Below are 25768 nucleotides of genomic sequence, written 5' to 3'. Positions count from 1 at the left end.
CACAGGCTATTTTAGAGTCCAGGTTGGCTCAACCCTTGAAAAATCAGAGCTCCCACCACCCCCTCCAGGGCCAGGTCAGAGGAGTATGTGTCTCCTCTCCTAGCCGTGAACTTCAGGCTCCCCCCAACCGGTAAATAGTTCTGAAGCTTCCACAAATGGCTCTTTCTCTAGCCTCACATCTTCCTATGAGGCAGGTGCGATGGTGATTCCCATTTTTACAGATGAGAAGACTGAGGCTCAGAGAGCTAAGAAGCCTACCCAGGGTTCCTGCCCAGGGTTCCTGCCCAGCTCTCCTCTCCTCGCTCCCCTGAGACCACAGCCTCAAAAAAAATCATGCTCACAGCTCCTAAGGCACCCAGCCCAAGAGGGTTTTATCACAGAGAAAAGTCAGAAAGTGTCTCAAGGTCTATCAATAGAATACTGTTTACGTTCCCAATGAGATGCTCACACACCTGAATGTTATGCAGCTACGACCTATAATTACGGTCATGGAAGTGCATTCATTACCTACTGTTGAAGAAAATCAACAGGTCACAGAACATCTCCAATGGAAGAGACTAGAAAGTTTAGGAAAAGGCATGGTATTATGGTCCCTTTTACGTAAACTATGTATATAAATCACAAAGACATGACTGAAAAGATCCTTAGCAAATGGTTAGGTTAATAATGGCTGTTGGTGGAAAGTTTGAAGATCTTTTTTTTTTCTTTGTATTTGCTTGTGTTTAATATTTTTATTCTGCACATGTGCCATTTTTAGAAAAATCAATAAAGCTATGTTTTTGGCAGAAAGAAGTAAAAGATGTAAGAACACCTCATGTCAAAATTTACAGCCAAAGTCATACTTAGGAAAAAGGTACAGCCATACAGTTTCTATTGTTAAACAATAAACAATAAAAGTAAATGAACTGAAGAGCCTAAAGGGAAAAACCTAAACACCTACAGGAGAAAGGAAGGAGTTAATAAACATAAAAGGGGAAATGAATAAATTAAGAAAAAGGAAAAGTAATAGCATTGAAACGTAACTCTGATGGTTGGTTCGCTAAAATGAATAAAACAAAGTTGATAAACCAATAACATGGTTAAACTTCATGGTAAAGAAAAGCATGAAAAAAAAAGAGAAACTATAGTGCACAACTTTAGGAATATGAATGAGGTATAATTATAAGTATAAAGGCCATAAAAATTGTAATGTAAAACTAAATACAATTCAATGGTAATAACGGTATAGATCCCAGTGTAATAAACTATTCACTTTATGAAGATGTTATAACCTGTATAGTGATTATACGGATTATAATATAATCCATATTTTAATACAGAAATATGAAGAAGCTATCTTATAAAAAGAAAACTATAGATCCATCTCACCATAAAAAAGATAAAAGATACATCCTAAGAAAAACAATAATACATTAAATCCAGACTCATATTAAAAAATGCATGTGGGAGTTCCCATCGTGGCCCAGTGGAAACGAGTCCAACTAGAAACCATGAGGTTGGGGGTTCAATCCCTGGCCTTGCTCCGTGGGTTAAGGATCCAGCATTGCCATGAGCTGTGGTGGAGGTCGCAGATGCGGCTCGGATCTGGTGGTTGCTGTGGCTGTGGTGAAGGCGGGCAGCTACAGCTCCTATTCGACCCTTAGCCTGGGAAGCTCCATATGCCATGGGTGCGGCCCTAAAGACAAAAAGACCCCCCCCAAAAAATATATAATATATGTGTGTGTGAATGTATGTATATATGTTTAAATATGTATGTATACGTGCATACCATACTCAATTAGAATATATTAATACCTACTGGGGAACCTATTAGTAAAATTTATTATCTCCATATACTAAGAAAGAAAAACATGTATGGTCATCTCAATATATACCTTATAAGCATCTGATAAAACTCAACAAAAATTGTAAGTAAGCTGAAAGAACAGAAATGTGATTTAGAATATGCTAAAGACAACTGACTTTATGCCAAGGATGAATTTCATTCCCATCAACTTAGGCAGGAAAGCAAAGATCACTGGCCATTGATGTCATCCCTAATAAGGGAAAATTTGATCCAATGCAAAGATACAAAAAGAAATGAGTTGTAACCACTGGAAAGCATCTCCTTTGCAAATGTGATAGCATTTTTAGAAACCCCCCAAACCCCAAATTCTAAGAAGTTAGAATTTGAGACAGCCAGATAAAAGTAAATTTAAGAAATACATTGATTTCTTATTTACCCACAAAAAACCAGAAAACACAACTGAAAAGTTCTACCCATAATAGCAATGCAAAAATATAAAATTCTAAAGAATAATAAAATTTATATGTTGGATACATATGTATGTAAATATATGCATATGTGTATATACGCATGTGTACATATACATACATGAACTATAAAGAGAGTAAAACATTTAAATAAATGGAGATTCACATTGTTTCTGAATGGAACAACATAACAGTATAATGAAAAAAAAAATCTTCCCATTTTAATGTGCGGCTATAATGAAACCCCAATAAAAAGAAAAGCATATCTGGGATTAAACTCAAGCAGGACCAGAGGGCAGGAGTAAACTGAATGGGAGACAGCATATCATGTATCATGTCACAAAACACAGTTGCACCAATGCCCCCTTCTCAGCTCACATCTCTGGCTGTGTTGGGAGAGACAGTCCCAGTACAACCAGAGGAAACAAGAAAAGCCCTAAGCACAACTTAGAGACGAGACAGTTCCCTACGTGGGCACATGCTGCAAACAGGTGATGTCTCTATTTCAGTAACATTCATGGGGGGTCTTGAAAGGAAGGAGAGTGGGAAAATCTTCCTTGTGGGTGGAGAGTGAGCAGTGCACCCCATCAGCCACTTTACGTGGCAGGAGAGGAGGCTGAGGTGTGACTATACAGTCCACTCTCATAATTCACAGTGGTTCTTTTCTATAAAGTCACCTCCAACGCTGAATCAGGGAATACTGAACCATCGCTCCTAGGAGAGAGAAAGGGTTTGATTCCTGCGAGCTTCTGGTCGCAGGAAATGACAATATTTCCATCCAACTATCAATATACAACCTTGTTTTACATGCGGTTCTGTTTAAAAACACTTCATTTGATACATATTGTTGGCTCGTTAGTACTGAATTTCAGGCACCATTGCTTGTGTCTGAACCCCTCTCTTTTCTCTGTAAATAAATCACAGCCTTTCTGAACTTGGGAACACTAGACAGTACTTTGGCCCTATGCATAGGGGGGGGGCATTTTAAATGGTGAAATCAGCCACAGAAAGCACAATGATGCCAAAAAAACATGGTGCTAAATAGACCTTGGAAAGGATACTTGTTTGCAGTATGAAAGCTGAAACAAGAAGGCACAGTGTTGCTCTGTGTGACCTCAGCTTGGGAATCTGAGATTTGGATGAATCAAATTTCTGTGATGCTTTACACACATCCATGAACATGAAAGCTCAGAAGCACTGGTTTTGAGGGTTATATATTTTGGCAAGTAGATGAACTGGCAAAGACAGAAACCTGCCAATAATGAAGATCACTTGGATACAGATTCAGGGCAGAAGCCAATGGCCTGGCAGGCTGGTCAGGGGCCTGGGAGGCAGAGCTGTGAGCTGGGAGGCAAGCTGTCTGGGGTAGAGGCACATGATGGAGTTACGGGAGTGGGCACAAGGTGTGCTTTCTAAATCATATTCTGCCAACCAGAAGGCACACCAACCTTTCTCATAAGCCCCCTCGATTGGCTCTGGGCAATGGATGGATGGAGTAGCCCAGGTGTAGAAATGGTGGCTATATATGGACCTGATGACATGAACTTCCAAGGACCAGCGCTAATTTAGCTGCTGCTGCCTCTGAATGTCCACCCTGTTGGCTACAGACACCAGTGGCACCACTGGCACTATTCTTTGAAGCGGCCAACCAGTCCTGGACGGTAAGTTGTTGACATGGGGCCCTTCCATCCTGGAAGCGCCAGAAGTTCATCCTTTCAGGAAAAGCTACTCTGGGCAGGGTCTGCCTTCCTCCATGCAGAGCCTCAGCCAATACCACTCCCTGGAGGCTGAAAGAAAGCCTGGGCCACCGGTGTGGAATCGCGCGCTTCATAGCATCCCACCAGAGGGCCCAGTTCACAGTGACAGAGGCATAGGGATGGGCCTGTCACCATGGGATCTATGAGTCACATCACATATCACCCCAGGAGCTGGCCCCTAGGATGCAGGTGAAACACCAGCTTGGAGATAACACTCTGAAAGAATGGGGTGCTGTCCTATAGGACATGGTACTGGCATTAAACTGGAGGCTTCAACATGGTTCTGAGAAGAATACATGGGTCCAGGAACAAAAGGATGGAAGCAGGAGTGGCCCTATTCATTATCACTCCCAACGACCCACTGGGGGATCTTATGCTTCCTGGGCCAGCAATTCTGGGCCCTGGCCAGTCGGAGAACCCAGTCCCCTTGGGGGCGTGTTCTTGACAGAGGACACACCAGGCCTGGTTGCTGCCAGGGCTCTTTGGACTTCTCGTGTCCAGAGACGTGGAGGAGAAGGAGAGGACTCACCACCATGCAGGAGGAACTGGCCATGACTGGCAGGAGGAGGGAGGGGTGCCCCAAGGGGGCAGGGAGGAATACACATGGGTTCCAGGGGACCCACTTGGTGCCTCCTGTCACTCCCTTCCCCACTGCCGCTGTAAATGGACAGGGGCAGCAATCCGGACCTTAGAAGTGTATGAATGTCAAGGACACAAGAATACAGACTTTCCGGGAGCAGGTGAGTCTCCAGACCTGCCGGGGTGATGGCTGAAGGTGAGGGGCGTTTAACCAAGGATGGCAGGCGGGGAGGAGTCCCGGTCACAGTTCCAAGAGCAAAGGCAGCAAGGAGGGCTGTAATTTGTTCCATTATGTTTCCTTCAGGAACAGGCGTCTAGGGAACCATGGAGATGCTGCTCCCTGGCCTGCAAGGAGAAGCCGATCTGTAGAGGCGGGATGGACTGCGGTGGCCACGGGAAGGCACTGCTCAGCTTCCCTGCTTTGAGAGCAAAGCTGCTCTTTTGGCTCCACGGATGAGCTCTCACCGAGGCCACACTTTCCAGAGACCACCGCAAGCCAGTGACTGAGTGCATGGGGTACTGAGGTGGGACCATCTGGGGGGACACGCATTCCTCCAATGGGCACTTTGGTTCAGGACCCCTTATTGGTCTGGCCAGTCCTTTCTTGGAACTGTCCTGCTGCCCAAGACTCTTCCTACCCAATCGTCTGTCCTTCCGTCCTTCCTTCCTTCCTCCTCCCCCATCTCTCCTTCCTTCCACAGGTGTCAGACCTACATCAAGGTCGAGAATTCCGGTCCCCTCCCACCTTCTCTTTCTCCTTCCTCAACAAAGCTCTGCCATGTCTAACCCTGTCTAGCACTGCTTCTTTTTTCTTTTATTAAAGTATAGCTGATATACAATGTCGTGCCCATTTCTGCTGCCCAGCAATGTGACCTGGTCATACATGTATACACAGCCCCGCGCTTACGTTATCTTCCACATGGTCCATCCCAAGATACTGGATGTAGTTCCCTGTGCTGTGCAGCAGGACCTCACTGCCTATCCATTCAACATGTACTAGTTTGCATCTACTAACCCAAACTCCCCGTCCACCCCACTCACTCCGCCCTCCCCCTTGGCAGCCACAAGCCCGTTCTCTATGTCTGTAGCGCCACTTCTTGATGGACTCAAACGAATGCAACTAGAATCCCTCTTTGGGAGAAAACTGTACTTGCTTGACTTGTGTGGAGAAGTCTACCAAGGCCTTGCTCAGGGTGGAGAATGGACACAAGGATGCTCAGTTCAAACCAAAGGGGCCCTAAGTCAACCTCTAAGAAATAAAATAAAATAAAAAGCAAATCTTATTAATGCCTTCGTTCCATTGAGCTCAGACGTCTGAATCTGTAGGCCTGGGGGGGCCGATGCTAAAGCTGAGGGGATAATAGCATGAAACAAAACCAAGAGGATGCTGACACCAAACACGCCACGGGGGCAGGGATGAGCGAGAGAAGTCATCACAGTGTCTGTGTGGCCACGAGGGGACTTGGCAGCATAGACGTGTGTCCACTGTCAGGGCGGGTACCCCCAGAAGACCCCCAAGGAAGCGACTCTGTCCACCAACACTTGGGCAAGCGGACTTCTTGGAGGAACCTAGAGAGGATACCGCGTCCTCCACGTGGGCTGGCAGGGAAGAAAAACAGGCAGTTCATGCACAAAGTGCTTAGTTACAAATAACAGCATTGCTATGGCTACCATGCTGAGCATTTTATAAACATTACAGCATTTAATTTTCAAAACAACCCCATAAGGTAAGGGTTATTAACATATCAATTTTCTGCATAAGAAAACTAATTATCAGAGGGGGTGGGTACCTTGCTCAACACAGCAAGCAGCTGGAGGAACTCAGATTTAAATCCAGGTCCCTGGAAGTTCCAAGCCAGTGTTATTAATTCTGGCAAAGGACCCCTTCAGCAGGGCGGTGAGCAGCGGGCACAGAGACACGGTGTGAGTGTCCAGGACAGGGGGCTGCAGCGGAGGCTAAGCCCCCATTCCCAGAGGAGGCGTTGGGTTTTTAGTGTCACTGGCTGACCATCAGTCACTCGTGCTGTGGACATCTGCGTGGGTGGCAGGCTTCTGCTATGTGCTGGGGCACACAGAGCCTGGTCCCCACCACACTGGGGGTTATGAGAAAATACAATCCCAATTTACTGTGACCAAGGTGGCAATGGTGGGGACACGGAGAGAAGGGCACAGTCAATTGCCGACTGGAGTTAATCTGCTTCTCCTCTCAGGGGCACGGCAAGGAAGAATAAGTGCAGTACCCAAGGCAGATGAAAGGGACTGGGAGAGGAATCTTATGTGTGGGGGCAGAGGGGCTCAAGGTCTGGGGTTCTCAGGTGAGAAGAGGAGTCCTGTGGGATGGGAGAGTGACCGTCTCAGGCTGACCCTTTGGGCTCAGGATCTCGGGCAGGGGACCTGTGCCTTGCAGTCACACTGTGCCTTTGACCAAAGCCCGATTTGTTGGGTCCAGCTGCTGCCAGTGCTGCAGACAACTGCTGGCGTCTTTTTGTCCCACCTTTTTTTTTTTTTAATCGTCCCTGTGGCATGTGGAGTACCCAGGCCAGAGGTCAGATCTGAGCTGTACTTGCGACCTACGCCGATCCTTATCCCACTGTGCGTCCTGGTGCTGCAGAGATGCCTCTGATGCCCTTGCACCACAGCGAGAACTCCTTGTCCAACTTCTCACACCCTGTCATCTCATGATCAGTGCTGAACAGACTGCACTGACCGCCCTTAGCTGACACATAGCACAGTCCCCCAGAAGCAGTTGACAGAACCCTGCCTCCTGGTCACACAGAGGTCCTCGTGACCCCCCGGCCCTGGGTTCCCTCTCTTTCCCCCATTGCATGTTGTTTCTAATTCTGCATAGACCCTCAGTGCACAATTACCCATGAAGCCCACAAGGATGAGACATTCTACACTCTAAGGCCATGTGGCCTGGAACCTTCTGACCCAGGCTGTGGACCGTCATCATGGTAGAGCATCTGCCTCAAGGCCTAGCACAAAGGAGGCATGAGGGCTGGGAGGAGTCAGGAGCCACAGGCAGAGGTATGGATCCTCTGGATTCTCTGGGGGAAAAGGTTTGCAACTGTCACAGGTGTCATGAAATTCTCAAGGCCGATGGCAACACGAGTGACAGTCCCATGTGTCCTAAAATGATGAACTCAGGACTCCGCTGAGGATGATGGTGACCCAGTAGTTCTGAGCAGGATCAGAATCCCTTGGAGGGCTGGTTAAACACAGTGAGGGTCTAGGGTGGGGCCTGAGAATTTGCATCTCTCTCTGTCTCTCTCTCTTATTTTTAGGGCCACACCTGCTGCATATGGAAGTTCCCAGGCTAGGGGTCAACTCAGAGCTGCAGCTGCAGGCCTGCGCCACAGCCTCAGCAACACTGGATCTGAGCCTCACCTGTGACCTTCACCGAAGCTTGCGCAATACCAGATCCTTAACTCACTGAGGAAGGCCAGGGGTTGAACCCGCATCTTCACACAGACAGTGCCAGGGCCTTAACCCACTGAGCCACAACAGGAACTCCAAATCTACATCTCTTAACAAGTTCCCTAGTGATGCTGATCTTGTTGGCCTTAAGATCTCATTTTAGATGTAGATACTGCCAGAACCCCATAGAGATCAATTCCTGGGAGTGCTGGCTGCCAAAGGTTCATGGCTGCCTCCTTTCTAAGCATTGCCCTTGGCCAATGGGAGTCTTGCCCTAGGAAGTTAAGCACAAGAACCACCTCCACCCTAGCCTGTGACCGATGACTGACTCACAGCCCACACAGGGGTCTAATTCACATTTGACAGCTCCCAGTGGGACCAGGGTGACTGCCCTCTGGTACGGATCTGGACACCACCTAGAATATCTCATTAACTCCTGGCAAGAATCCCATGAGGAAACTGTAGCACAGAGAGGATGAGTGAGTGGCTGAGGTCACACAGCTAATCACACATGCAGGTATCCGACCCCAGAGCTCCCAACCACTAGACTCTCCTGACCTGTGGCTCTGAGCTGCAACCCCAGTGACAATAGCTCCTGGCAGGGTCCATTCATCAAATGCTCTGTAAACGTTCTCTCCCTTGATCCTCTCCACGCTCCCCATGGGAATCTGGGGTTGGCTCATTCAACATATGAAGAAAGTGTGGCCTGGAGTTCCCGTCATGGCGCAGTGGTTAACAAATCCGACTAGGAACCATGAGGTTGCGGGTTCAATCCCTGGCCTTGCTCAGCGGGTTAAGGATCCGGTGTTGCTGTGAGCTGTGGTGTGGGTCACAGACACGGCTCGGATCCCGAGCAGCTATACCTCTGATTCAACCTCTAGCTAGGAACTTCCATATGCTAAAAAGACCAAAAAAGAAAAAGAAAAAAATCCTTAAGGCTCCAGCATCCAGGCCCATAGCTCCACGAAGCACAGTGACAAGTTCTAACTGCTTTCTTTTCCTTGCTACCAAGAGTTTGGGAAAACAGCCAACGTTTTTGCCCCTCCCACTTAGCTCTGTCTCTGGTGAGCACTCTGACTACTGCACACTGGATGGAGAGACAGGACTGGGAGTCCCAGCCCCCCATTCAGGGGCTCAGGGCCAGGGGCTGGGATGAAGGAGGCTTCTGTGCAAGGTTGAAGGCATGAGACATTTGAGGTCAAGGGAACCAGTCTCCTGTCCTGGTTGTGTGTCTTTGGCACTTGCCCTCTGAGTCTCAGGCATGCATCTGTAAAACAAAGATAATTCTCTCCAATGCTGATGAGAGTTAGATGAGATAAGGTGAGCTATAAGATGGAATTAAAGCCCATCTGGCTTATTTACCAACGATAATGTAGGCAGCATGCTACAGTTTGTGAGGTGTTGACACAGGCAGCATTTATTTTTTATTCATTTATTCACTCAGTCATTCAACAAACCTCCGCTGGACACCTGCTTACATCCCACACATGAAGTTAAGCACCAGGAGTACCCACTAGCACATCTGGTCCACCCTGCAGGGTAAAGAGCATGAGCTCCATCTAACTTGGGGCTCAGAAAGTGAAGGTAACGCCCAAGATCACCCACCACGGCAGAAGAGGGACCCCAGCTCCAAACTCCACATTAAGTGCTACTGCCTGGACACCCAGCTGCCACCACTGGAGCCAGGGCCACAACCCAAGCCAGCCAGTGTGCTGAAACCTCCCACAGGACGCCCTTCCTCTCAAAATGCTCTTGGCGCCTCAGCCTCACCAGTGCACCGACGCTCTCTTTTGGAGCCTTAATATTTTGATGTGTTTTATTTGTCTCGCCGCCTCTTATAAAGACTCCGAGTTCTAAATGGACAAAGCCACAAGATGAGAGAAAGAGGGCACGAGACTGACTTTTTATTATCCAGCAGAGCCAGGGGAAAATGACTCCAATAGATCTCAAGTTTTATGTGCTCCAGACATTCTGTGGAGCCAGAGATGGTTTCTCAGCAATGCCGATGGTACATTAAAAGCTCATTTTCCCAAACGTGGCACTGAATATGCACTCGGAGGAAAGAGCCATTATACTGGGTAATATCGAAGCTGCGCCTGACGAATGTTGTTGAGATTTTCCATGAATTCTCCCTTGTGACTCGGAAGCAGGTCTCAGAGGGAGAGGTACTTTGCCAAGCTGGGCATCTGGCCCGGAAGCGAAGTAGATGCCTGGCCCTTGCACCCTTGGTGGTCAGAGGGTCACAGCTCTGATCAGGAGCCTGGCAGGAGATGGAGAGGATGGGCACAAGAGGGCGCCTGAGTGATCTCAAAACATCACAACTGCTTTGTGGCAGAAGAGGTGGCAACTGGGTCTGAACAAGGAAGTCCAGGCAGGTGTGAAGTTTCTTCTTCTCGGGCTTCCGCTGCTGTTCTCTGGCATCTAAGGTCCAGCCCCAAGGCTGCCACTTCCAGGAAGTCCTCCCTGCTACGACTATCCTCTGAGCTTATGAGCTCTCATTGCAAGCCAGCCTCTCACCCTTCCCGCTGCGGTTATGTATGAATGTGAAGGGCTTGATGCAGAGTTGGTCAAAGTGGGTCTCCATCCTGGCTCATTCACCCCCTTGCTCATTTGTTAATTCGCATAAAGACTGTCCAGATTGGATATTGAATACGCAGGCTGGGTTCAAATCAGGGTGTCACCATTTGTTCTCTCTGTGCCTCTGTTTTCTCATCTGCAAAATGGCAATGATAATAGACCTCCTTCTCAGGGTGCCTTCACCCTTAAATGAGGTAACATATATAAAGGGCTTAAATGGGTGCCAAGCACATAATAAATGCTCAACAAATGTTAGCAGATTATACATAACTCATCCATTCTTTTAGAAAGAGGTCATGGGAGTTCCCGCCATGGCTCAGGGGAAGAGAATCTGACTAGTATCCATGAGGACGCAGGTTCGATCCCTGGCCTTGCTCAGTGGGCTAAGGATCTGGTGTTGCAGTGAGCTGTGGTGTAGGTCCCAGACATGGCTCAGATCTAGCATTGCCGTGGCTGTGGCTGTGGTCAGGAGCTGTAGCGCTGATTCGACCCCTAGCCTGGGAACCTCCATATGCCGAGGATGTGGCCCTAAGAAGACAAAGAAAGAAAGAGTTCCCCAAGAGAGATCCTTGGGAGTCAAACAAGGAGCGGTCCTTGCCCCCCTGAAGGCCAGCGTAAGGAATCTGTGACCACAGTGAGCATGAGTGGTCCTGTTCTTGAAAATGCCCCACATCAGTGAGCTGCCAGCTCTTGCCTGGCATGGGGCTGAATGAGACAGACACAGGGACAAGTGGACACCAAGCTGAAATCATTGCTGCTGTTACCTTTCCCTCCCCCAAGCTGGGAGCACCCCAGGGCATCTTTGAATCCTCTGTGACTTAGATACCACAACCTCGATTCATCCCACAGATGGCCTGAAGGATGCAGAGAGCACTGGGCTTGGAGTCAGAGGCCTGGGTTCCAGTTCCATCCCTACCCTTTTTCTCACTGTGTGATCTTGGACAAGTACTCTCTCTTCTCCCATTCATTCCATCAATAAAAACAGATGGGTTATCTGCAAGCCACGCCCTTGGTTAGATGCTGGTGCCAGAGAAAGACATAAAGCACAGACCCAGCGTTCAGGCTGTGCTGGGCTGCTGGTGCAGACAGGCAACTAAAGGGACAACCACGTATTTCCATGAATTCAGACTGGTCTCACCTTTGCTAAAATGTGTGATACACCGTTCATCCTATTTGGGGTGGTAATTTTGGTTTTTGAAAATACTGCATGATGCAAATGACTTATCTTGATTCCTGAGTTTGGGGGCACAGCCTCCCTTGCCCCACCCACACCCAGCCCAAAGGATCCACAGAGCCTCTGAGAGAAGACGACTTCTAAATTGGGTCCCTATGTAGGAAGAGAGGTCCACCAGGTGGATAAGGGGGAACAGCATATGCAGTGCTGCTCAATCAGGGGATATTTGGAAATGATGGAAGCCATTTAAAATTTTTTTGATTTTTGACTGGGGAGCATTCCTAGAGGACAGGAATAGCAGGTAGGGTCAGGAATGCTGCTAGATATTGTACAATGCACAGGACTGCCCCCCACAACAGAAAATGATCCTGCCCCAGGGTCAGTAGGGCTAAACTGAGAAATGCCACGCTAAAGCACCAAGGGGTGAACCATCACGGCGATATGCTGCTTTGGGCTGATCCTTGGCCTAAGCCTCAGTTTCTGCATCTGAAAAATGGGGATAATAATGGTACCTACTTTAGAGGGTTGTTGGGAAGAGGCAATGGCACCGCATCTGTACACAGCAGGTGCTTAAGAAATTTCCCATCCTTTCCCACTTTGAACATACTTCGGACTTTAGAGCAAAAGCTTTTTCAAAAGAGACAGCTTCCCCAGGTTCCAAAGGAAACTGGGACACGGGAAAGAACACATTTTGTTCTTTTCCAACCTTTCTCTTAGCGAAAACCAGGAGTCTTATCGCTCAGCGAATGAGAGCCTGTTTGTAGAGAACGAGCCTGTGTGTTGGCTTATCACTGGCCTGAGTTTTAACAGGGAGTGAATTTTTATGACTGTGTTATAAACCTTTGCAAAAACCATTTTTAAACTAAAAAACGCTGACAGGTTCTTAACTACTATAGCTACTAAATTAAGCACGAGGGATGGGGGGGTGTGGGGTGCAAAAGAAAACAAAAGTGCCTTGAAAGAGTCAGTGGAGGTAAAATAATGTTCATTAAAAATAGAAAAACAAACACACACAAAAAAAATCTTTTGTGTTCAACTTCATACTCGTACATCATAATGTTCCAGTAAAAGGCCATTTCCCCCTGAGATAATAAAGGAATTGAATTTTTCCTTATCGGTCATCTATTTTTCTAGCTGAAGCTATTACTCCCGCTCTGGGGTTGCTAGGCAACAAGAAATATTAATAGCAGCTTTTATTAGCTTAGCTTTTGCAGCCGAGTACCAGAATGAGAAAATGGGAAACATAAATGTGTTACATAAATCTTTCAACCTTTCAGAGCCGGTGTTAGTCTCTGTTTTCATAATGATTTATTGAAGTGATGGTTCATTTATGAGAAAAAGGAGTGCAGGATAAGAAAACGGAGCAGTCCCCTGCAGGAGTGTTTGAAAATAAATAATTATAGCAGGGGAGCAAAAGCTGTTTAAAGCCATTTTTCTGAGTTTTATAAAATGTAAAAAGACATATTTCTTTCACTTATTGCCTCTAAAAAACAAGGGGGAGGGAGGTTCATCTGGACTCTGCAGGATATAAAGGAACCTCTGGGCCCCCCCCCAGTCAGGATCCTCAGAGGCCCATCTGGGAGATAAGCACCCTCCACTCCCACCCCCAGAGGGAAATTAGCCAAAAACATGGCAGCCAGCAAAAGCCCAAGCTCTGGAAGCCCTTGCAGATGCCCTACTTTTACTAAGAGGGACTCTTCCCCTGGTCATGCAGCCAGGAAGAGTTGGGTTCAGGGCCCTCAATTTCTTGGCAAGCTTGGAACTGTCACTTTGTTGCTGCTCTCAAGCTTGAGCCATGACCAAGGTCCTGGTTTAATGAATATGCCCATCCCCTGTCCACGACCAGCGGGGACCCTCTCCCCACCCACAGCCGTCCCAGCCTCCGACCATCTTCCCCAACACCCACCTCTTGGACCAGCCTGATGTTTGCGAGTTGGCCTGACAACTGCTCCAGCAAAGCCCACCCCAGGCAGCTCAGGCTGGACAAACACAGATTCCCAAACCCTATCAGTAAAATGAACAGATCAGGAGTTCTCATCGTGGTGCAGTGGAAATGAATCCAACTGGGAACCATGAAGTTGCAGGTTCGATCCCTGGTCTCGCTCAGAGTGGGTTAAGGATCTGGCGCTGCCGTGAGATGTGGTGTAGGTTGCAGATGTGGCTTGGATCTAGCATTGCTGTGGCTGTGGCGTAGGCCAGGAGCTGTAGCTCCGATTAGATCCTAGCCTGGGAAACTCCATATGCCATGGATGCTGCCCTAAAAAAGAAAAAAAGAACAGATCAATAAATAGACTACTTTACATTTACTGAAATTCCATTAATATTTACTGTAAATTACAGTGTGCCAGGCACTGGGCTGGGTACTTGACCTACAGCTAATCACTGAATCTTCATAGTGATCAAGTTCCGAGAAGGCAAGTAATATTACCTCCATTTTACAGATGAAAAAACTGAGGCTCAGGGGAATTAACTACTTGCTCTGGGTCAGAGGGTGAATGCTGGTACTGGGTTTTGAACTTAGCCCTTGCTCTTAACTACGGGTAATTCTATCGTAACTATTGGGTAAGAGTACACCATCATGGGAAAACATACCCCAACCCCCCATACACAATATTATCACAATAGATTATGAAAATGACCACAAATTCCTGCCCTTCCTGTATCCACATCCTTCTTCAACGTGACACTGCCATTTCTCTCTTAAAGAGGTGGGGTCTATTTCTAGGCTTGGCCACACGACTCGCTTTGGCCAAAGGGACATTAGCCAATGTGACGCAAGGAGAGGTTTGAAAAGTGGCTGCACAGTGGAGCCTCTCTTTCTTGATGCCCTTGGGAGCCCTGTGACTATCGCCATGTGAACAAGCCCAGGCCACGATTCGAGGAGAGACCTGTGGCCACATCATCCCTGTTGACCCCAACCAACTGCCAAGATGTGAACGAGACCATTCCAGGCCATGCAGCCCCAGCCAAGTTGCAAGCTGACCGCAGGAATGAGCCAAGCGAGTCCAAATCAAAAGAACTACCTTGCTAACCCACAGAAGCACAAGAAATATTAAAAGTCAATTGCTTGCGTTAAGCCACTCTATGTTGGGGTAGTTTGTTACATAGCACAAACTAACTGATACAATTGTAAAACAAAACAAAAAACAAATTATGCATTAAGAACAATAAAAGGAATAGGTTGGACTGGGCAGGGGTTGGGGGTGAAGTGTTAGGGGGAGATGAATATTAAGGATCTCCCACAGTCAAGACACAGGCCATGCTCATAAGCTCTGAGCCCTGCCCCCAGGCTCCAGACCTGAAGCCAGGACTGCGGGCTCTCTCCTAGGAACCACCTCTAAAGCAAGGGGGTAAAGGGGCAACTAAGATATTGCCCAGCCCTCTCCCCCTACAGCCTACCCTGGGGCACTAGCCAGGAAAGACCCTTCACTCAGTGTGGCCCCCAGCCCCCTCTGTGTAGGGAGGAGGGTCAGTCTTGACAAGATGCTTTGGGACGGGGACCTAGAACACAAGGGATCTACAATAACCCATCTTGAGCTCAGGGTTTTGATCCAAGTAAATAAGCTTTGAGCCCCCAGGCCAGGGGCATATGTGGGGTGCTAGTGGGGGAGGGTCTAGCCAACCCCAATCCCACGTGCTTGTACAGTGTGTGTGTCATAGCTGAGGAAGCGATTATCCCACTTTCCCGTGCGTGAGTTCGCCAGAGCTGGAATCCCAATCCGATTCCATAGATGGGAAAACTGAGGCTGGGAAAGACGTGACTTCTCCAAATTCCCAGAGGAAGCAGGAAACAAGAATCAGTGCTGGAGGAGAACACGCGAATAATGAAGCCCAGGGCTGGACCACAAAGTTCCAGTGACCCACAGGGCTTCGCTTAGGGAGACCCCATATTTCCCAAATCACCAGAACCCACGGCTGATTTTGCCTGAACTCGTTTCCCATTGGACCCCATCTCCACCTGACCAAGGCTCTCCCAGTGGTTCCTCTGAATTTGAAAAAAGATGCAGTTTTCGCGGGAACTTATCTGAGAGCATCACGCTTTGTCCCTTTCCAGGATAATTCCTCTCCTGGGTAAGCCAGGCCCATAAGCTCGAAGATTTCCCAAGGACGACTCCAAAATAAATTATTTCAGACTTAACAGAGGCTGCTCAATAAATTCTACTCTTCTAGTTTCTTTGGGTATTTTAGAAACTGATTTATACATACAATATCTCTCTCAAAATGAGACAATCAACACAGGATAAAATTATTGAGTTATGAAAATAGGGGTCAGATGGAGGTGCGGCGCTTTAAATTAAACTGGCAAAATATATCTTTCATACTAAATTGACTCTTTTTGTCTTCGAAATGAATGTTTAATCAGTTAAGATGCTGAAGTCAAGGGAGAAGCCTTAAGCATATTTAATTTTGTAAAAGGAGCCCAATGTTAATACTGCTCAGAACCTATCTTTAAAGCAGAAGAGCTGACTCCCACGTGTGCTGGCAGGCCATGCGGGCTGGGCAGGAGACCAAAAGGAATCAGTGGCCTCTGGCATTAGAGCCCAGGGGGCTTGGCATTCACGAGACGGCTGTCAAATGCCTTGGCCTCACGCCCTCTCCAGGGAGCACATTCACGATGCAGCTCAGCCTGTGCAGGGATCATCGGAAGCATCCGAGTCCTTAGGGCACCTTCTGTGCCACCAGTGGCCCCAAAGCCAAGGCACTCCCTTCCTTGGGGCCCTGGTAAAACTGAGAGGCATATAGTAGGGGCCAGAGCTGTGGTTTGGTGACTTAATAGTCATGTATCGTCATTCATTCGTAAAGTACATAAGCTACCAGTGTCAAGTCATCACTTCCTTTTGGAAGCAACGACCCTTCGTCTGAGCCAGGTGCCTCTTCTACGTGCACAGAGCAGGAGGCATGGATTCCATCAGAACATTTATTTTATTTTATTATTTTTAAAAACGTTTTTGCTTTTTAGGGCCGCACCCGCAGCATATGGAGATTCCCAGGCTAGGGGGTCCCATTGGAGCTATAGCTGCCAGCCTACACCACAGCCACAGCGATGCAGGATCCGCGCTGCATCTGCCACCTACACCACAGCTCATGGAAACACCAGATCCTCAACCCACTGAGCGAGGCCAGGGATCAAACCCGCAACCTCATGGTTCCTAGTCGGATTCGTTTCTGCTGAGCCACGATGGGAACTCCAGTCAGAGCATTTACTAGGCCTTCAGATATGGGAGTTTCTCAAGGGCATCACCTTGATCCAAAGCTCAGAACAGTGCCTGGCACCTGGTAGGCTCTCAATTGCAGTTGATCACTGGGTAAGCTGAAAAATGGAGGCTTCAAGATATCTGATCCTACTCCCTAAAACCTGTAAATGTTACTGTATGTGGGAAAAAGAGGCTTGGCGGGTATGATTAAGTTAAGGCCATTGAGATGGGGAGATTATCCTAGATTATCTCTCAATGCCCTAGTGCCATCACAAGTGTTCTGATAAGAAAGGCAGAGGGAGAGGTCACTGGAAGAAGAGGAGGCAACATGATGATGGGCAGAGATTGGGGTGACGCAGCCATGAGCCAAGGACAGACGGTTCCCACAAGAAGTTGGGAGAACCAGATAGATCCTTCTCCAGAGTCCCCAGAGCAAGCTCACCCCTCCTGACTTTTTTTTTTTTTTTTGCTTTTTAGGGCCGCACTTACAGCATGTGGAAGTTCCCAGGTTAGGGGCTGAACTGGAGCTACAGCTGCTGGCCTCAGCCACAGCCACTCCAGATCCAAGCTGCATCTGCGACCTACACCACAGCTCACAGCAATGCTGGATCCCTGACCCACTGAGCGAGGCCAGGGATCGAACCCGCATCCTCATGGATTCTACTTGGATTCGTAAAGTACATAAACTACCAGCCACAATGGGAACTCCCCTCCTGACACCTTGATACAGATTTCAGAGCTCCAGCTACCAGAGCTATTAGAGAACACCTGTCTGCTATTTTTAAGTCACCGAGTTTGTGAGAATTTATTAGAGCAGCCACAGGAAACTAATAGGGTCGTTCCCCTGCTCTAAGCCCCCCATTTCCTCACTTCAGTAATTCCCGCCTCACTTGGGAGCATCACGTGAGAAAACATTTGTAAAGCCCCCTGCGTGGTGCTTAATACCTAGGGTGTACTGACACAGATTCCAGCATCACCCACAGAGCGTGCATGTCCACACACACAGACACACACCTTCAGGCTTCAGCCCAGACACATTTAAAACAACTGTCTTCCATTTCTCCAAAGAAGACATACGGATGGCCAACAGGCACATGAAAAAATGCTCAACATCACTCATTATTAGAGAAATGCAAATCAAAACTATAATGAGGTATCATCTTATGCCAGCCAGAATGGCCACCATTAACAAATGCTAGAGAGGGTATGGAGAAAAGGGAACCCTCCTACACTGCTGGTGGGACTGTATATTGGTACAACGACTATGGAAAACAGTGTGGAGGTTCCTCAGAAAACTAAAAACAGAACTACCATAGGACCCAGCAATCCCACTCCTGGGCATATATCCAAACAAAACTATAATTCAAAAAGATACATGCACTCATATATTCATAGCAGCACTATTCACAACAGCCAAGACATGGAAACAACCTAAATGTCCAACAACAGATGACTGGATTAAGAAGATGTGGTACATATTCACAATGGAATACTACTCAGCCATAAAAAAGAATGAGATAATGCCATTCTCAGCAACAGGAATGAAACTAGACATTCTCATACTAAGTGAAATAAGTTAGAAAGAGAAAAACAAATACCATATGATATCACTTACATGTGGAATCTGAAATATGGCACAAATGAACCTATCTACAGAACAGACACAGACTCACAGACATTGAGAACAGACTTGGTTGCCAGGGGGGAGAGGGGAGGGAGTGAGATGGATGGGGAGTTTGGCGTTAGCAGATGCAAACTAGTACACTTAGAATGGATAAGCAGTGAGGTCCTGCTGTACAGCACAGGGAACTATGTATCGCTTCTGATAGACCATGATGGAAGATAATATGAGAAAAAGAATGTGTGTGTATATATATATATATATATATATATATATATATATGTATGACTGGGTCACTTTGCTCTACAGTAGAAATTGACAGAACATTGTAAATTAATTATACTTTAATAAAAAATTTAAAAAATAAATAAAACAACTGTCTCTAAGGTGCTTTGTTTCTTTCTACCACAGGGTCCCAATGGACGGACCCATTCTTACTTGGTTTCCTACTTGATCTGTCTGCCCTCCGCTGGGTAAATTGGTTTGGCTTATCTTTCATTGCATAACAAGGGAATATAAAACCCAGTGAACCCTTGAAAACTCTCACTAATGGAAGAATTAAAGCTATCTGAATTTGCCAAGCATCTTAAACATGAGCTAGTTTTAAAGAAATCTGGAAAACGACTGCAAAGTGCCTATTTGGACCAAGCCCAACAAAAACATTTCCTAGGAGGAGCATCGGGGGTCATCTTTGATAAACAGAGAGCATCCTTTGTCATTATCAGAACTATTCTAACCAGGTGCCCCAACCAAGGTACCTGCAAGGATCCGCAGTCTGTTTCTTTAGGTAAATGAGACTTACGGGAAAACACTGCCCACTGAGTTACACAGGGAATTCATTATTACTAAAAATAACAATAGCAAATATGCCCTGATTGTTTACTCTCTGCCAGACATTTGCTAAGACTTTACATACATTATCTCAGATACACATCACCGCAGTCTGGAGGTGGGCACTACTATGATTCCAAGACCCGGGGACTGAAGCTCAGGAGGGGTAACCAGGATCCAACACGGGTCTTGGGACGCCGGTGCCCATACCCTCACCACTACCCCGCACTCTCCACTCACCACCAGCATCACAGGCCAATGGCACTGGGGCCCAGAACCGCAGCCAGACACATGGCCCCTCCCCGGGGCACACACCAGAGGCATCTGCCGGGTCCTGACCTTGGCCATGTTACCATGAATCCCGAAACCAGGAAGGCCTGGAGTCGTGAAGTTTTTGTCAGGAAATTGGCTGGGCAGGCAGCTAAGGTATAAGCATTCTAACAACGTGGAATTAAAACCACAGGGCTGTGGAATCCGCATCTCTTAGAGAGAGAGGAGGAAGCGGAGGACCTGCATTATTGATGGGCTCATTCCACAAGAAATGGAGCGTCAATTTCCACTGAGCACTTTAGTCAGATCCTGGAGCTGGCTTGCCCCCTCCCTCCCTCTCTCCTCTCCTTTTGGGTCTCCCCTGGCTTCAAAAAACCAAAAGTGATGTGGCTCTCAACAATACACAGAGTATACCAGGCTTTTTTTTTTTTCATTTTGTTTTTGCTTTTTAGGGCTGCACCTGTGGCATATGGAAGTTCCCAGGCTAGGGGTCGATCTGGAGCTGCAGCCGCTAGCCTAGGCCACAGCCACAGCAACCCCAGATCCGAGCTGCGTCTATGACCCACACCTCAGTTCACGGCAATGCTGGATCCATAACCCACTGAGGAGGCTGCATCCTCATGGATACTAATTGGGTTCGTAACTCACTGAGCCACAGTTCCAGGTTTTTTGTTTTTTTTGTTTGTTTGTTTGTTTGTTTTAAGCAAGGAGATTTGGTGGCAATAAGAGACCGTAATAACAATACATAAATAAAATACAGTCAAGACTGCTAGACTATATACTGTATGCCTGAAGGTCCCAGGCATCTGCCTGAATTGGGCCACAAATTTGGCTGTGGCCTCTGAGCGGCCTCTTCCAACATCATGTCATCAATTCAGTGGCCCTTCCTCCCCTGCCACAGGTGTGTTTAATGACAAAATCAAGGACTACTCCCTCCTGGACACAGTGGTTGGATCTGTCACGGTCCTCCCTGGAAGACCCGAACTGTCATCTGCCAGAGACAGAGAAGATGTTGGGTGCCAGCAGCCACATGCCTGCTGTGCAGATGATACTAATGATACTGCTGGAGTTCCTAGATCCAGCCATGCCTGAACCCCTCTGTCCACCCTAGATATTTCTGTCTTTTTTGGAGTCAGCTTGAGTTTGAGTCCTGTCAATGAGGAAGGAGCTTAAGAGCTGTGACTAGCAGATAACATTAAGTGTGAAGGACAAAGCAAACATAAACACACATCACGTTGTTCAGGGAAAGTATTAGAATCACTTAAGGAGAGTTTCCCATTATACAAAAAGTTCTCTACTGATTTTCTACAGGTCTTGATTGTTCAAACCAGCCATTCACGCTGAAAAATCATACATTTCCTTAGTGTGGGATTCAGGACCTTTATGATCCAGGTCCTGCTAGCTCTTTCACCTCCTCTCTCCCTATGGGGCTCCACATCTTTTCTCTCCAGCTCAATAAAAGGAATGAACTACATGCCACTCCTAAGCACATGAGCTCGCCTGCCTCCTGCTTTTGTCCATGGTATCCTCCCAGCCTGAAAGGTCCCTTCCTGCCCTGGTCTGTCCGCCAAATTCCCATCTATCCTGATAACTCGGTAATCATCCCCTTCCCTGCCAACTTAAGCAAGATACAACGTTTTAAAAACAATGTGATTCCATTTGTATGAAATATACAGAAGAAGAAAAAATATATATAGAGAGAAAGTAGATTAGTCGTTGCCTAGGACTGGAGGATATAGTGGGGGGGTTTAGGAATGATGGCTAAAGAGTATAAGGTTTTCTTTGGGGGGTGATGAAAAGGTTCTAAAGCAGGTTGTGTTGATCACCACACAACTCCGTGAATATACTAAAAGCTACTGAATCATATACTTCAAATAGGTGCAGTGTATGGTAGGTGAACTATAATATCTCAGTAAAGCCTTTAAAAGTAGAAGTAAAGATGAGATTACACTACTCAAAATAATACAACAAATAATACCAAGATGTTACAAACGGAGCTTCAGACATCAGGTTCCCTCCATGCCCACCCCCCGTATTCTGCAGAACCCCCGCGCAAGTGACCTGGGGGTTGAGCCCAGACTCTGCCCAGGAGCAGAGGGTCGAGGCGCTGACATTCCGCTCCCCCTCCCCCTCCTTCCTCACTGAAACTGGCAGGAACCATGGTGATAACAGGGACTCACCGTGGGCAGCTGGCCTGACAGCAGGTGGCTGTCCTGGGCCAGCATGTTGGACACCATGATGGCTGGGAGGTCCATGGCCTGGTAGGAGTAAGCAGGGAGCAGTCCGTTGGGTGCGAGGCTGTGGCACAGCGAGTGGTAGCCGGCTTCGTGGTCCCCCAGGTGCAGGAGGGATGGCTCGGGAGGTTGGGAGGTGTTATTGGGGGGATCTCATAGTCTTCGTTGCTTTCGTTCTGGCTGGTGTAGGTCTAAAACATCAAAAGGCCATGTGGTAACTATTACATTTCGAACGGATAAGCCATGAGGTCCTACAGCACAGGAAACTATATCCAATCTCTTGGGATAAACAGTGATGGAAGATAACATAATAAAAGGAATATATATACATATATGTTGAATAGAAATGGTAAGCGTGGGACACCCTGGTTTTTTCCTTATCTTAAGTATCTCAACATTTTACCACTAAGCAGGATGTTTGCTGTCGGTTCTTACAAGTATTCTATAACAGGGTACGGGCATTCCTTTTTCTTTCAATTATGCATCGATTTTTAATTTTATTGAACTTCTTTTCCCAAATCTACTGACAAGCTCAAAGGGCTTTTCTCCTTTAATTCAGTTAATATGGTAAATTGCTACACTTGGTTTTTCTAATGCGAAAACAACCTTGCATTTCTGGAATGGACCCTCCTTGGTCACGATATGTTACTATTTTCATGCATTATTGGATTTCTTTGGTCATGCCTACAGCAGGTGGAGGTTCCTGGGCCAGGAATCGAACCCATGCCATAGCAGTGATCCGGGCTGCTGCAGTGACAACACTGGGTCCTTCACGCACTGCACCACAAGGAAACGCCACATTATTGGATTTTGATCGCTGTTGTTTTCTTTAGGATTTCTGCATCTAGGATTGACCTAGAATTTTCCTTTTCCACACTGCCCTTGTTGGGTTTTAGTACCAAGGTTATGTTAGCCTGTGGAACCATTCCTCCTTTCCTACACTCTGCGAGAGATTAGACTAGAAGAGACATGTATAAACTGCAAGACTGATGTGAGAAAACATGAAAGAGAAGTTTCCAGACCCAGAAGACAAAGCCAGGGTGTTTAATGGACCTCTGTTCAATCAGCATTCGGAGGGAGAAGAGTGAGAAGGAGGCAGAGGAATAAGTGAAGAGATAATGGTTGGGAATATTCCAGAACTGATGAAGGACACCAGAGATACTGGTGAATATGATGGGAAATCTTACAACCGTCATAGTATAGCATGCGTCGAGAGGAAAAAAACCCACAAAACCACAACAGCATACAAGAAATACATCTAACATCCTTATGTTCTTGGTAAGTATGTGTATTAAAATAGCTAGCATGTGCACTGAAGCCAAATACAATGCCGTCTTCTTGGTGGGTAGGCTCTCAGTGAGTATTTGTTGGGTGAGGTCATTGAGGAGTGAAGATGGCTAGGATGTGAGTGGAGTTATGGTGAGAATCACTAAAATACCTGCTTAGTGTCAATGCCTTTTTCCTTGGGCACCTGTGATTTGAACCTCAACTTAATTCCTGGGAAGAGCCCTAGACTGCCCTTTATAGCCACAGAAAGATCCCTGGAGAGGACAGTGCCTTGCCACACTCATGTCATGCCCACACCTTGGACCACCTTTTGCTCACTAGCTCCCTCTGTAGGGCTGTTATGAGATTATTTCACAGATAAGCAAACTGCAGTCCAGGAAGAAGTGACCCTGTTGGTGGCCAAGGGCATTCGGAGCCATTGGGAATAAGGACCCAGTCTTCTGACCCTCACGATATGGCTCCTTCCCATCACAAGATGTTGCTTCCAAGAGCTGAACCAAGCTCATGGGTTTGGGGACCGACTCCTGCCTCACTGCTCTGCATGCTTAAACCCAAAGGTACATCTTTCTTACGGCATGATCTTAGCCTGTCATCGCCCTCCCCCTGGGCTCAGGTCCACATTGCACAAAGGGGGAGGGAGGATGGACTCATTCATTTTTCAACCTCCATGGCTAAGTGCACATATTGGCTCATCAATCAATGAATTCAATGATTTCAATCCAATTCAATGGGAGTCTTAAGCTGGTGCCTGGGAGTAACAGAAGGAGCAGGAGAGACGACCCAAGGAAGGCAGTTTGTCCTGGTCACGCTTGATACTTGAGAGGAAACCAGGTTCTGGCTGGTCTCAGCTCTGCTGAAAACAATTTCCTTGAGTATTTTTCTCAATCAGGGAATATAAATATCTAACATCTATTGAGCATACAGTATGTGCCAGGTGTAAGTACTTTACAAATATTTAATGTATTTAATTACTAAAACACCCTTACAAGGAGGTTCTGTATATGCCCGTTTTACAGATACAGAAACTAAGGCGCGGAGAGGAGAATTAACTTGCCCAAAGTCACACAGTTAGACAAAGGTCTCACTCCCTCCTCCCCTAATTTACACTGTCTGCAAAGGAAGGCAACATCTTCTAGTCTGTGACACGAACCCTGAGCCACTGGGTCCTAACCATCCTTAGAGGCAGTGTGCCAGCTCATGGCCCAACTGGGGGCCTGGGCACCAAGAAATGGGCTTTGGTCCAGCCTTGTTATCGATGAGCTTGGGAAAGTTAACTCCTCCCTCTAAAAGGTGAAGATCAGAAGCACGTTTTCTTACACAGGATCCCAGCTCAGCCCTCTCCCTCACTGTCTCTTTCCTGGAGTATAACCCCCATTACTAGTTCCCCATCACCAATTATATGCGGGTGTTTTATTTAATTATTGACTTCATTAGCGTTATTATTAATACTATTGTTTTAAGGCTGCCAATAGCTTTTCCTTAACCTGACCTCTAGCTGATTTTGAAGTACAATATATCAGACTAAGGGAGAAAATGTGGACTTCTTCCTTTAAATATTCACTTTGGATAAGTGACCTCAGCCTGGTTTCTTGTTCATCAAGAACTTTTTCTTTTCTTTTTTCTTTTTACGGCTGCACCTGCGGCATATGGAAGTTCCCAAGCTAGGGGCTGAATCAGAACTGCAGCTGAGGTCTATGCCACAGCCACAGCAGCATCGGATCTGAGCCTCCTCTGCGACCTACACCACAGCTGCGGCAACGCTGGATCTTTAACCCACTGAGCACAGCGAGGGATAGAATCTGCATCCTCATGGAGACAGGATCAAGTCCTTAACCCACTGAGCCACAACGGGAACTCCAGTGCTGGGTGTCTAATATGCACAGCATCTCTATTTTTTTCTCCACAATTTCCTAGGTGTGTAACATAGAACTAGTAGGTGTCTTCAATATCCCAGCTGTGTCTATAATGACCTCCTACATCTCCCCACTTACAAATGTGCATCACCTGTGATCTCCCTAATTCTCCAAGTCTGTCTAAACCGACCTGGGATGGCTCTCTAATTCCCCAGAGAGGTCTACCTTGTTGTAAGTTGACACCCTTATTCTCCAGGTGTGTCTACCTTGACATGTACATCTTCCTAAGTCCCAAGGGAGGTCTTCCCTGAACTATTTTTTTCCAGCTTTATCAAGATGTAATTGACATACAAATCTCGAATTTTTAAAAGTCATGTATTTTTCTCTAGTTCACAGATCAGAAAATCAAGATCTCGAGGCTAGATTACAACCAGGAGGTAACTGTGTCAGAACCACCTTTCGCCTGCTGCTGGGACAGTAGCAACCTCTTTAAAGGACCCTCCAGTCATCAGTCTCCCTCTTTGCATCTCTGTCCAATCTGCTCTCAGTGCCCATTCTCGAAATAAATACATCCTGAGCATCCGCTGCTTAAAAACTGGTACCTCTCTACTGAAAAGAGAGAGAGAAATAGAGAGCTCCCTCCAAACATCTTAACATGGCACCCGAGGGTGATAAAAATGCTTTTAAGATTGCATTTTGATGCATTTTGGTGCATATAAA

General features: G+C 46.9%; 1 protein-coding gene across 1 annotated transcript in view; it reads right to left on the bottom strand.

Annotated features, from left to right (window-relative positions):
• TOX2 (TOX high mobility group box family member 2) overlaps nt 1-25768 on the bottom strand; it is a 144072-nt gene that overhangs the window by 30623 nt on the left and 87681 nt on the right. Inside the window, 2 exon segments of the mRNA XM_021077539.1 lie at nt 21855-22036; nt 22039-22099. Coding sequence (XP_020933198.1) covers nt 21855-22036; nt 22039-22099 — 243 coding nt within the window.

This window comes from Sus scrofa, chromosome 17 (assembly GCF_000003025.6).
Source record: "Sus scrofa isolate TJ Tabasco breed Duroc chromosome 17, Sscrofa11.1, whole genome shotgun sequence".
Taxonomy (NCBI): Eukaryota; Metazoa; Chordata; class Mammalia; order Artiodactyla; family Suidae; genus Sus; species Sus scrofa.
This window is presented reverse-complemented; position numbering and strand designations above follow the sequence as displayed.